This window comes from Silurus meridionalis, chromosome 28 (assembly GCF_014805685.1).
Source record: "Silurus meridionalis isolate SWU-2019-XX chromosome 28, ASM1480568v1, whole genome shotgun sequence".
Lineage (NCBI taxonomy): Eukaryota > Metazoa > Chordata > Actinopteri > Siluriformes > Siluridae > Silurus > Silurus meridionalis.
The window spans coordinates 11,747,544-11,759,910 of NC_060911.1; the positions used below are offsets into that span (position 1 = coordinate 11,747,544).

General features: G+C 37.3%; 2 protein-coding genes across 4 annotated transcripts in view; one reads left to right on the forward strand and one right to left on the reverse strand.

The window, feature by feature from the left end:
- The window catches only part of col9a1b (collagen, type IX, alpha 1b), a 28,169-nt gene extending 23,508 nt beyond the window's left edge, over window positions 1-4,661 (forward strand). The window contains exons 29-32 of the mRNA XM_046842671.1: window positions 359-413; window positions 933-1,121; window positions 2,053-2,130; window positions 3,112-4,661. Of these exons, the coding sequence (XP_046698627.1) occupies window positions 359-413; window positions 933-1,121; window positions 2,053-2,130; window positions 3,112-3,317 (528 nt within the window). The 3' untranslated portion in view covers window positions 3,318-4,661. The remainder of the gene's footprint in view (window positions 1-358; window positions 414-932; window positions 1,122-2,052; window positions 2,131-3,111) is intronic.
- A 2,189-nt stretch (window positions 4,662-6,850) lies between these two features.
- The window catches only part of LOC124381484 (collagen alpha-1(XIX) chain), a 118,810-nt gene continuing 113,293 nt past the window's right edge, over window positions 6,851-12,367 (reverse strand). For all 3 annotated transcript variants that reach the window (XM_046843184.1, XM_046843186.1, XM_046843185.1), the window contains exons 52-55: window positions 10,403-10,469; window positions 10,052-10,192; window positions 8,840-8,917; window positions 6,851-8,078 (exon numbers count right to left, since the gene is read on the reverse strand). In XM_046843184.1, coding sequence (XP_046699140.1) covers window positions 7,987-8,078; window positions 8,840-8,917; window positions 10,052-10,192; window positions 10,403-10,469 — 378 coding nt within the window. In that variant the 3' untranslated portion in view covers window positions 6,851-7,986. The remainder of the gene's footprint in view (window positions 8,079-8,839; window positions 8,918-10,051; window positions 10,193-10,402; window positions 10,470-12,367) is intronic.

The window sequence follows — 12,367 nt, forward strand, 5'->3', positions numbered from 1 at the left end:
GTTTTTAATATGTAAAATATGTGTAATGTGATGAAATACAGGAATCAAGCATGTAAGATCTCACACTTTTGACTGTGGTAAACCAGTAATCATTGACAAAATATGAACCTCATGTTTACAGGCCATATAATGTACATCACAGAATATCATGTACATAATGAAAAGCACAGGAATTAACACTAATCAATATTATATATATATATATATATATATATATATATATATATATATATATATATATATATATATATATATATATATATATTTTTTTTTTTTTTTTTTTTTTTTATTTAATGCATTTTATAACTATTATTATAATGTGAAGTGTTGTTATTGAATGTGAAGTGTCTGTTTGCAGGGGAAAGGACCAGGTGATCAACACATTAAACAAGTGTGTATGCGAGTAATGCAGGGTATGTGAGAACATAAAAACTCTTTAAAAGCTCTTCTTTATTTATAGAAACTTTGTTCAGGCAAGAAAGCAGATGATGTGCTGGAGAAATGTTAGAAATATTGCAGATCTTAATACAGATCACTTTAATGGATACATTTAAACCTTAACATTAGGACTAAAAGATAATCATTTAAGTGTAAAAACTGTATTTCTTCCAATACAAAAAAATAGAAGCAGAGAAGTTATTTTAAGTTTATTATCTAGCCACATATAAAACATTAAAAAGGATTATGGATGGATAGATGGAAGTTAAAGGTATGGACAAATAAAGGTATATCTTATCTTATATAATGAACCACACATAATGCCATGTTTGTTCGGTAGGTGTACATATTATATATTATAGACATTATTATAATTAGACATGTTTTTAATTTTGTGGCCCTATTGATGATTTTGGGGAACATAAATTAGTAGAATGATAAAAAAAAAAAAAAAAAAGAGAGATATAATCTTGGCACCATGTTTTTTGTTATAGAGCAATTGGCCCAGCTAGCTGCCAGTCTGCGGAGGCCCGAGTCTGGTGCTGTTGGTCTGCCTGGCAGACCTGGTCCCCCTGGTCCTCCAGGTCAACCAGGAGACAGTGGTTTCCTTGGACAGGCCGGTGCAAGAGGACTCCCTGGCCTTAAAGGACCTCCTGGACCAACAGGCCTCAAAGGGCCTAAAGGTGGGTAACTATTTCTTAGATACATTTTGTTATGATTGCCATTACTATCTGACTAAAAAACTGGTATCCACTGTATTGTATTGTATTATATTATATTATATTATATTATATTATATTATATTATATTATATTATATTATATTTGAGAAGAGCCTGGAGAGGTAGATGTACACGCTGGAGAGAAGAGGAATGAAAGTCAGTAGGAGTAAGACAGAGTGCATGTGTGTGAATGAGAGGGAGGGCAGTGGAGTGATGCGGTTGCAGGGAGAAGAGGTGGAGAAGGTGGAGGAGTTCAGGTACCTGGGGTCAACAGTGCAGAGTAATGGAGAGTGTGTTAGAGAAGTGAAGAAAAGAGTGCAGGCATGGTGGAGTGGGTGGAGAAGAGTGATAGCAGGAGTAATTTGTGATAGAAGAGTATCTGTGAGAGTGAAAGGGAAAGTTTATAGGACTGTGGTGAGACCTGAGATGTTGTATGGATTAGAGACAGTGGCATTGAGTAAAAGACAGGAGGTGGAGCTGGAGGTAGCAGAGCTGAAGATGTTGAGATTTTCATTGGGAGTGATGACGATGGACAGGATTAGAAATTATTTTATTAGAGGGACAGGGCATGTAGGACGTTTTAGAGAAAAGGTGAGGGAGGTGTGGAATGCTGAGGATGGAGCCACCAGGAAGGAGGAAAAGAGGTTTATGGATGTGTTGAGGGAAGACATGCAGGTAGTTGGTTTGAAAAAGGCAGATGTAGAGGACAGGAGGGTATGGAGATGAATGATTGTCCGTGGCAACCCCTAATGGGAGCAGCCGAAAGAAGCAGAAGAAGAAGAAGGAGGAGCTATTGTATTGCATTTTATTGTATTATAGTTAATTATCTAATTAATGCTAGATAATGTAACAGTATACATTTTCATTTAATATATATTCTGACTATTCTACAGGTGAAATTGGAGACAGAGGAGACAGAGGGCAAACAGTACGAGGCCCCAAAGGGATGCCAGGGCCACCTGGCTTACCAGGTTAGCATCAGTCTGATAACACTGCACTATGAAATCTACACTGAAACTAAACTAACTGTCCACTTCATTAGGAAAACCAGTATACCCGCACATTTTATTTAGCCGATCATGTGGCTGAAGCCCAAAACAAAAATATATATTCGTATATCTGCAACAAACAGACATTTGGTGCAACCCAGATTAGGACGGGTTCCTCTTGAGTCTGGTTCCGCTCAAGGTTTCTTCCTTATGCCATCTCGGGGAGTTTTTCCTTCCCCTAGTCACCACTGGCTCGCTTATCAGGGACAAAATTACGTTATAAAGAACATATTCATTTACACTGATTAGGGCCTCCGTCTGCTATCAAAACAGTCTTGATTCTTGACATGGATTCGACAAGATATTAAAAACCTGACTTTTCAGGTGCACATTTATGCTGCAAGTGGCCTATTTTGCAGCATCTGCAAAATAGCCTATTTAGATCCATTAAACCACTGAAGATCATTGAACTCATTGTCATGGCCATGAAAATCTCAGTTTGAGAATACTTCTGCTTTGTAAAACGATGCATTAGGGAAGTAACCTTTAGAAGGTGATGCACATGATCAGCTATAATACTGAAGTAAACTGTAGCATTCAAAATATGATTGATTTGTATGAATCCCACAACATGTGTGAAGAAAACATTCTCCACCTCATTACACCACCTCCAACAACCTGAACTGTTGGCACAAGGCATTTTGGGTCAAGATCTCAGAAACAGAAATTCGTTAGTTTAGGCTACATTTTTCCATGTTTTGTTGTCCTGTTCTGGAGAGTCCATGCCCACTGCAGCTTTCTGTTCTTCACTGACAGAAGTCAAAAGTGATGTTAATTGTGAGATGTGTTCCTGTTCTAAACCAAAGAGCGATTTACTATAATCTTTCACATCAGACCTATGGTCTTAGTGTTAGCAGCTAAACAACCTTTTCCTTGGCTTATGCTTTTCCTTTGCTCTTTCAGGTGAGCCTGGTAAGACCGTTTATGGTCAAGACGGTCAAGATGGTGGAAGAGGTTTACCAGGCACTCCTGGACAGCCTGGTGTGCCTGGCTCTCCTGGCCCTGCTGGACCTCCTGGTTACTGTGACCCATCATCATGCAACTTGAGCACGGGATCTGCATCCCAGTCCCTTACAAACTATGACATTAAAGGGCCGGCTGGTAACTGAGTTTCTTCTGGACAATAAAGACTGAGAAAATATAGATCACAGCACAAGCACCAAAGGTCATGCTAGCATTCTGCTCCATCCAGCAGATCCTAACCACATCTCTACTGAGCAACAAAAATTTTACATTTTTAAAAATAAAGCATTCATTTAAAAGTTGTTTTTTTTTAAGTGCCCCATTAAATGTAACTTTAAATGAGTGAAATGATGTATAAAGGTTTTTTGCTAACTGCAGTGCAGCCATCAGCACTTCAGAATGGACCCTGAATTCAAAGCAGTATGTTTGTTCACCAAACTAGAACATAGTTTTTTATTGCTTTATCTATTGAAATTTTTCTTAATGTTAAACAATTTTTTTTCAGCCGCCAAATGTGTCAACATAAACAACCACGATCATTAACATTAATATTGTTGCCTAACAAGCTAGTTTTTCATAAAGGTTTACTTTTTGAACGTTTTTGTTTACAATAATAGTCTTGATCACTTTACATATTGGTTTATGAGAGACTCAAGCAGTTGAAGTAAAAATGAGAAGATCTCATGTGTCTACACACAGGGCTTCCTGTATCAGTTCTTTTAAGGATGTAGTGAGAACGCTTTATAGAAAAATGTGAATTTAGCACTGTGGTAACAAAACTGACTAAAGGTCAGTGTAGCGTGAGAATAAACCATCCAAGATTGCATATCAATATTTTGTTTTGTTGCAGTTTTTATAAATTGGCTTTATTAATAGTAATAATAATAATAATAATAATAATAATAATAATCATTTGTATAATATGAATTGGCAACATGGAGCCCATGTCCCTGGATCCCACTACTTGTTTATAGTCCATTTATAACCCACAGTAATACATTATTGTTCTAAAGGTATGATATTTGCCACTGGTAAACTTTATCAGTTAAAACAACAGAACATACTATCATGGTGGCCTTTCTTTCTAAGTGCTCTTTTATTTCATGTGTATTGAGAGTGGAAGCAATAAGAGGAAATATGGGGCTGAATAATGTCTTGTATAAATTTGTGTTAATTTCTGTTTTGAACTGTAAGGATGTGTTTTCCTCTTAGGTGTAAGGGGGCTTATAAAGAATACAAAAAACAACTGTGACATTTCATAGTACTTCTGTTTTTTTTGCAGAGGAATTATATGACATTGATTTTGAAGATTATAAAGGTCTGAAGGTTTTACATTTGATACACATTTTCAGTGTTTTAATGACATCATACAAGACATGTATGAAAAATGAGTAGTTTAATCTTACACTGAAAAATCCTGGAGATCAGATCTTCAACTAAAGTAAATCAATTCGAAAAACAAAAATAAATTCTCTCTTTTTTAAACCAAACCTTGTGTCACAATTATTGACATCCCTAGAAACAATTGTAACTGATACATTCTTTTTTAGCTTACCTGAGTGTTTAGGCAAGTTAACCATGACCTTTTGCTTCACAACAGGGTCAAGATCTCTTACTTGTTCATGAGTATTATTTGAGTAAAACATTTCCACAAGAATTACAGCTGGAGATTTGCAGGGCAGCTGTAGTAAAGTTTATGGAGGCAGATTATAGGTCCATGTGTGAGAGGACAAGTCCAGGTCCAGGTCATTATTAGTACACATAATATGTGAATAAATAAAGAACAGTATACATGATGTATTCATTATGCAAGAGGAAATATTAAAGACCAGGAATATAAACAAATGGCTTGTCAAAGGCAAAATGACACAAGAAAAGGGTAAACATGAATAAATAAATAAAAAAAAACCCTAAATAATACATAATGTAGTCATTAGGCTATATGACCTTATGACTATGGCTATATGAGGCTATGATAACTTAAAAACTGTTGAGATTTTTACATAAATTCATGTTCATGTTTATGTGCATTTTATAGCACAAGTGAGCAAGGCAAGTGCAGATGGATTTATGATTTACACACACATTTAAAATTCATATTCATAATCTATTGAATCTGTTAATCTGCTTTGGGATTGTGTTTATCAATTATTATAGAGCATTGAATTAAATTGAATTAAACTGGCTATTTAAAGTTCAATGTGGGGCACCACCTGGCAGTCTGTAGAGGAAGACCATCACTGTGCTCCAACCAGGAGCCGTGAATGACCAGAAAAGTGCGTGCTGAAACAAAGAGACTCCGCCTCCAGAGCAGGGACAAGACGGCCTTAAAAGCAGCAAGGGCCAATCTGTCCTGTGCCATCAGAGGGATGAAGCACCAACACGCCAGGAGAATCCACGGGCACTTTCAGGACAGCGGAGACACCTGGAGCATGTGGCAGGGCATCCAGGCGATCATGAACTACAAGACAACTTCACCTGCTTGTGACTGTGACGCCTCCCTTCCAGATGCGGTTTGAGATACAGAACAACGTGAAGGCGAGGAAGACCATCCCTCCTCCCAGTGACCAGGTGCTCTGTCTAACCACAGCTGAAGTAAGCAAAACTCTATGCAAAGTTAACCCACAGAAGTCTGCTGGACCAGACAACATTTCTGGCAGAGTGATGAAGACCCAGCTTTCACCCTCACTGGACACCATGCAGTTTGCCTATCGTCCAAACTGTTCCATGGACGATGCCATCGACATGACCCTCCATCTGGCCCTCACCCACCTGGACAGCGAAGACACGTACGTACGAATGCTGTTCATAGACTTTAGCTCAGCATTCAACACAATCATCTGATCGATAAGCTGAGCCTACTGGGCCTGAACACCTCCATCTGCAACTGGATCCTGGACTTCCTGACTGGGAGATGTCAGTCCGGATCGGAAACAGCATCTCCAGCACCTCCACACGGGGCACTGGGGCCCCTCAGGGCTGGTAGAAATCAGAATAAAAGCCTCTTGACTTGACTTGAAATGTCAGGGTAGTAGACCTGCTTCAGCATCCCTGCCCCCGTTTACGCGTATACATGTGTGGAACAAATTCGACAGGAGATTGTCTGAGGTCCAAAACACCAGTTCTATCGACTTCATGACTTGGTTTGTGCTCTGACATGCACTGTTAACTGTGGGACCTTATATAGACAGGTTTGTGTCTTTCGAAATCATGTCCGAACAACTGAATTTACCACGGGTGGACTCTAATCAAGTTGTAGAAACATCTCAAAGATGATCAGTGGAAACAGGATGCACAGGAGCTTGAGATTGAGTGTCATGGCAAAGGCTGTGAATCATATATATATATATATATATATATATATATATATATATATATATATATATATATATATATATATATATATTTTATTGTTTATAAAATTGCAAAGATTTCAAACAAACTTCTTTCATGTTGTCATTATGGGGTATTATTTGTAGAATTTTAATGGAAAATAAAAGTAAACTATTTTGGAAAAAGCCTGTAACATAACAAAATGTGGAAAAAGTGAAATGCTGTGAATACATTCTGGAGGCACTGTAAATATTGTGCAAATTTTAAGGCTTCACTATAGTTCAATAGAGTGATCGACAGTGTCTCTAAAACCTTTCCCCGAAAATCAAATGGCGAAGAGAACAAACATCTTTAAAGGGGCTTTTTATTCGAAATAACAAACAAACATAAAACCAACCCCTGCTAAAATCAAAACAGTAATAAATAAGGAATCAATTTGCATAGAAACATTTGAAGCGAATGCAGTGAAAAAATGTACAACATTTAAATAACATTTGAGTTGTGTAGCTAAGGATGGATGTGGCATTTTCAGGTAACTTTAACCATCCTTTAATAGATAAAAAGGCTTGCAAAATAATAAAAAGCACTGTATAAAATCATCAGTGTATAGTATTTGCATCTGAAAAGCCAAAATATACATACAGCATGAATAAGCTGGTGGGAAGATTATGTTGCATGCACAATTGTAAACACTAAATACTTCTTCCTTCCTCACATTATAAACACAACCAATAAACCAAACTAGTTTTACCCAACTGTACTGTGTAGTTCAACATGCTTCTGCTAGTGGTTCAATGGTTTCAATACATTAAAAGCAGTAAAAAATACTCATTCACAGATGTACAAAATGTTTAATCAATGGGGAACATATTTACAGTAATGACTGGTTAAACAAAACAAAAAAAACACTTTTATTGTCAAGATTAATGTTCTTCTCAAATACTCTATAGCCTGCACTTGAAATTCTACATTTGAAAAAAGTTTCATACACTTTAAGCTAAACACACTACAATCTTTACACAATATTCATGATCATATTTATGATCTATTAATATATTAATATTCTGTAGTTTAATCACACCTGTAATAAATCTATTTGTCTCTCTTGCACAAAAAGAAGCTGAGGTAAATACGGATTTAAGAACCAAGCTTATCTATTCTGCAAAAACAAACAAACAAAAAAACAAAAACAAAGAAACCCTGAGATCAACTGTCTAGTATGCAATACATTTGGTCACACATAGGAGAAAAAGTTATTATGAACAGGAACTGAGGTTCTTTACTGATCATGAAATAATGAATAAACAAATTAGTTTCTGAAAATCATTCGAATACAAATACGCATTTGGCAACACATAAGGAAGATATATTTTTTCCATGCCAGTGTCTGCTATTTTACACTGAGTAAACAGTGCATTTTTGCTCTTTGTTGGCTCCACACTGGACTTGGGCAGAAAGGCTACAGAATGTACTCTAGACCTCCTAATTGGTGTGGGGCAAACCATGCGTGCACTCATTTGGCTCACATCTTCCCTGTGGGCCCTGAGGCCCTGGGAGTCCTATTCCAGGTGTGCCTGAAATTGTTTGATAACAATTGTGTTATTAATATCATTCATTGGGGATAATGATCTTTTTATTATAAGAATCTTGTTTACTGATTTGGAGCATTTTCCTAGACAAGTCTCTCGAGGCAGTGTTACGATCTGGGGTTGCTTTATTTAAGGTCTCAACTCAGCAACATTATGCAGCAACACCATTAACAACAAGTACAAGAATATCCCTCAACTGTTTTTGTCTGCACAAATTAATCAAGCCAAATAATAAGGTCATATTATCATAATGTGTGCATTTCACATTTAAACAAAAGGAAAAAATGCCACTGATTTTAACATCTTGCTTAAGAAATGCCTACAGTTCTTTTTATATTAATTCATATTTTTGATCTTAGACCTGGTGCTTGAGATAACAATGTCTAGAATTGGAGGATGTTTCTTAGAAAAGTAGTATGTTACATGGTTAAAAAACCATGTATGTTTAATTATAACTCAACACTGCTTATCAACTGGAGAAAACCGGAGGAAACCATCCCACAGGGAAGCATGGTGAAGGTAGTGTATTAAGAGTTACACTTGGCTGTTTGGTAAAATCCTGTTTGGTAAAATCCCCTGTTTGGTAAAATCCTCGGAAATCCAGGCTAGTTTTGAGCCTGTAAAGTGTGCATTTGAAATAAGGACCAACCCAGACCCATTTTTTAGATGTTGGAGAGGAAAAAAAATATAATTACACCTAATCTGTCTCACTTCATCTCTTATAGTTCTGATAGAGAAGTGCATACCTGGTGGGCCTGCAGGGCCGGGTGCACCTAGGATTCCCAGGCCTATTTGACCCCTCTCTCCTTTCTGTCCTCGATAGCCTTAACACAAAGACAAGATGATGTACTCTAATATAAAATATATATAAATATAAAATGTAACTACATTTTTGCATGTGTTATTATAAGGATCATAGACTTTAATGGTTGCCATAATCCCATGTTACAACAAAATAAATGAGTTAATTACTAATCTTTTAAATTAATTAATCTGATGAAGGAATAAGATGGGGATATGTTTAGTGATTCATATTTTGTCGATTAAAAATTTAAAATATCTCTTAATTATTGTTGAGTATTTGGTGTCTTGCAAATGTAATAAGAAATCTTTTTAAAGAAGATTTGATAAATATCTGACTTCTATGCATGATAAAGTTTTTGCTGGAAATGCGAAGCAAAGCACACAGCAGTATACAGATCAAGCAAGTCCACAAACAAAAAAACACAATAAACTAACTACACAATATCTCAAAATAAGTTCTGTGAGAACATGCAGATGGCTACACTCACACATATTAATAAGTGCAACACAAATAACTATGAAGTGTTGATTCTCCTCATAATTACAAGCAATTTCCGAGAAGAGGTCTGTTCCAACAGAGCATCACCATAGATAATAATATTGCATAATGCAGTCTCATAAAGGTCCAGAGAGCAAATACCTCACGTCTGCCGGAAGTGTTTCTATAATCTTTAGAATCTATGTGAGTCACACATTTACATGCTTATGCTTATGCTCGGTGCATTCTAAAATGCATTCAGTAAGAAAAATGGCATTCCATTGGCAGTAAAGCACTGTACCTTCAGCCTCATATAATGGTTCCCTGTGGTTGTATATATACTTATTGGTGAGTGCTTTCCTGTTTAAATCTCAATACACACAATGTCTTCTGCAGTCTAGCAGAAAACAATCCAATACAACATTGCAAAGATGTCGCTTAATAGGCCTACAAGGACACTTGATTTTTTAAAATATTTTAGATCTCATTTTTGTTAATAATGTAATAATTATGAATTTAAAATACTACATCTACTATGCTTAACCTTCACTATAAGTGAAGGTTCTGCAATATTTTTTCTGTATGTATGAAACTACATATGCACATGGCGTAATGTTTAAGCTAACAGGAAAGCAGACAGCTTTATTTATTATTAGGTATTTGTTTTTTTTTCTACCTTGAGGGCCTGGAGGTCCTTGCTCTCCAGGGGGACCTGGAGACCCATCGTTCCCAGGGGGCCCTGGAGGGCCTTGACGGCCATGTGCAGCCAATATCGCTGCTGGCAGTTGTTCTTGCAGGGTGTAACTGGATAACCTTGCTAAAAACATTAACAAAAAAATAGCAAACTTTAGGGATCAAAACAACTATACCAGGCAGTACTAAAACAAGAAGTGTGCAATAATGAAACACATTTCTCTTATTACTTTAAACACTCTGGGACTTCCAATTTACACAATTTATAAAATAGCAAGCTAAACAACCATTGTTAATAATCTCTATAAAGATTTCTTCTATGTGACAGATATACCTTCAAACACACGCAATACTTCATTTTGGATCAACATTTTGATTTCCTTCATGGTATTGTAATCGTTCTGTGGGGAAAAAGAAGCAGATTATTATATTATAATATTAGTGAAAATAACAAAAACAAACACCACAAATCAATGAAGAACAAATTAGAGAAAAACAGGGAAGCACAAGCAGAGTGTGTAAAGTTTAATACAGTGTGGGTGAAAAGTACAGTATCTCACAAAAGTGAGTACATTTCATCAACCATTTTATTATTTTTTCTAAAGGGACAATACTATAGAATTGAAACTTATATATATTTCAGAGTAGTCAATGTGCAGCTTTTATATCAGTAAAGATTTACTGTCCTCTGAAAACAACTCAACATACAGCCATTATAGTACAAATAACTGGCAACAAAAGTGAGTACACCCTCAGTGATAACAGCTGTACGTCATGTATTTTTTATTTGCAAAGCCACACGTCCTCTTCATCATGTTCATGTTTTTGTCTGCTTGACAGAATCATACAAATTTTTATATCTTGTATTAAAGCAGTTCAAATTTGGTGCTTTGAGGACAATTCTCTCATACTGACCACTGGATGTTCAACATGGTACCTCAAGGCAAAGACTCTCTGAGGATATGAGAATTAGAATTGTTGCTCTGTACTACTTCTGGCTATAAGAAGATCAGTGACATCCTGATACTGAGTTACAGTACAGTGGCCAGAGGTTTTCCAAGATGGGTTCTACTCAGAACAGGACTCGCAAGGGCTGAACAGAGAAGTTGAGTCCTCATGCTGTTTGTCAGGTGCAGAAACCGCTTCAAAAAAACAGATTCATGAGTGCTGCAGCAGTTCTTTAGAGGATGCAGAAGCGGAAGGTCCACTCGTCAGTATTCAGACCGTACGCCACATGAGCATCGTCCCAGAAGGAAGAATCTTCTGAAGCTGCTCACAGTAAAGCAGCCCGCAAACAGTTTCCTGAAGACGACCAGCCCAAGAGCATGAATTACTGGAACCATGTCCTGTGATCTGAGGAGACTAAGCCTCAGTCAAGCATGGTGATGGTAGCATCATGGACTGGGGCTGCATGAGTGCTGCTGGTACTGGGGAGCTGCGGTTCATTGATGGAAACATGGATTCCAACATGTGACATTCTGAAGCAGAACATAATGCCCTCATTTCAGAAACAGAACGGCAGTTTTCCAACATGATAACGACCCCAAAAACACTGCCAAGATGACAACTACTTGCTGAGGAAGCTAACGGTGAAGGTGATGTGAAGTTGATGTCTCCAGACCTGAAAAGTAATGAGCACCTGTGGGGCATCCTCAAGTGGATGGTGGAGAGATGCCATGTGTCTAACATTCAGCAGCTCCAGCATTATGGAGTGGAAGAGGATCCCAGCAACAACCTGTGCAGCTGTGGTGAATTCCATGCCCAGAAGTTGTATGGCAGTGCTTCATAACAATGGTGCTCACACAAAATGTTCACACTTTGGACATGTTCACTTAGGGTGTACTCACTTTTGTTGCCAGTTCTTTAGACAATAATGGCTGTATGTTGTTATTTTTAGAGGACAGTAAATGTGTACTGATATACAAGCTTCACATTGATTGGAATGCACAGTTTTCTGAAGGAAATCATTTGGGATATTGCTGAGAACCTCCTGAATCTGTGCCTCCAAGTCCTCCAGTGTGTGAGGTTTTGGTCTGTACTCCTCCTCCTTTGCATAGTCCCACAGGGAAAAAATCACACTGAGTGAGATCTGGACTTCTTGGAGGCCATTTATGAGGTCTGCGTCATCCTAATCAATGTCCTGGAAAATGCTGGTCTAACCACTCACGCACAGTAAGAGCAAAATGGGGTGGTGCACCAACCTATAGCCATTAAATATTGCCTAGTTACTTTTCACCCACCCTGTAAATTTGATAAGTAAGGGTGCCTATAGAACAGGTGTGAGTATGTGCTCAGTCAT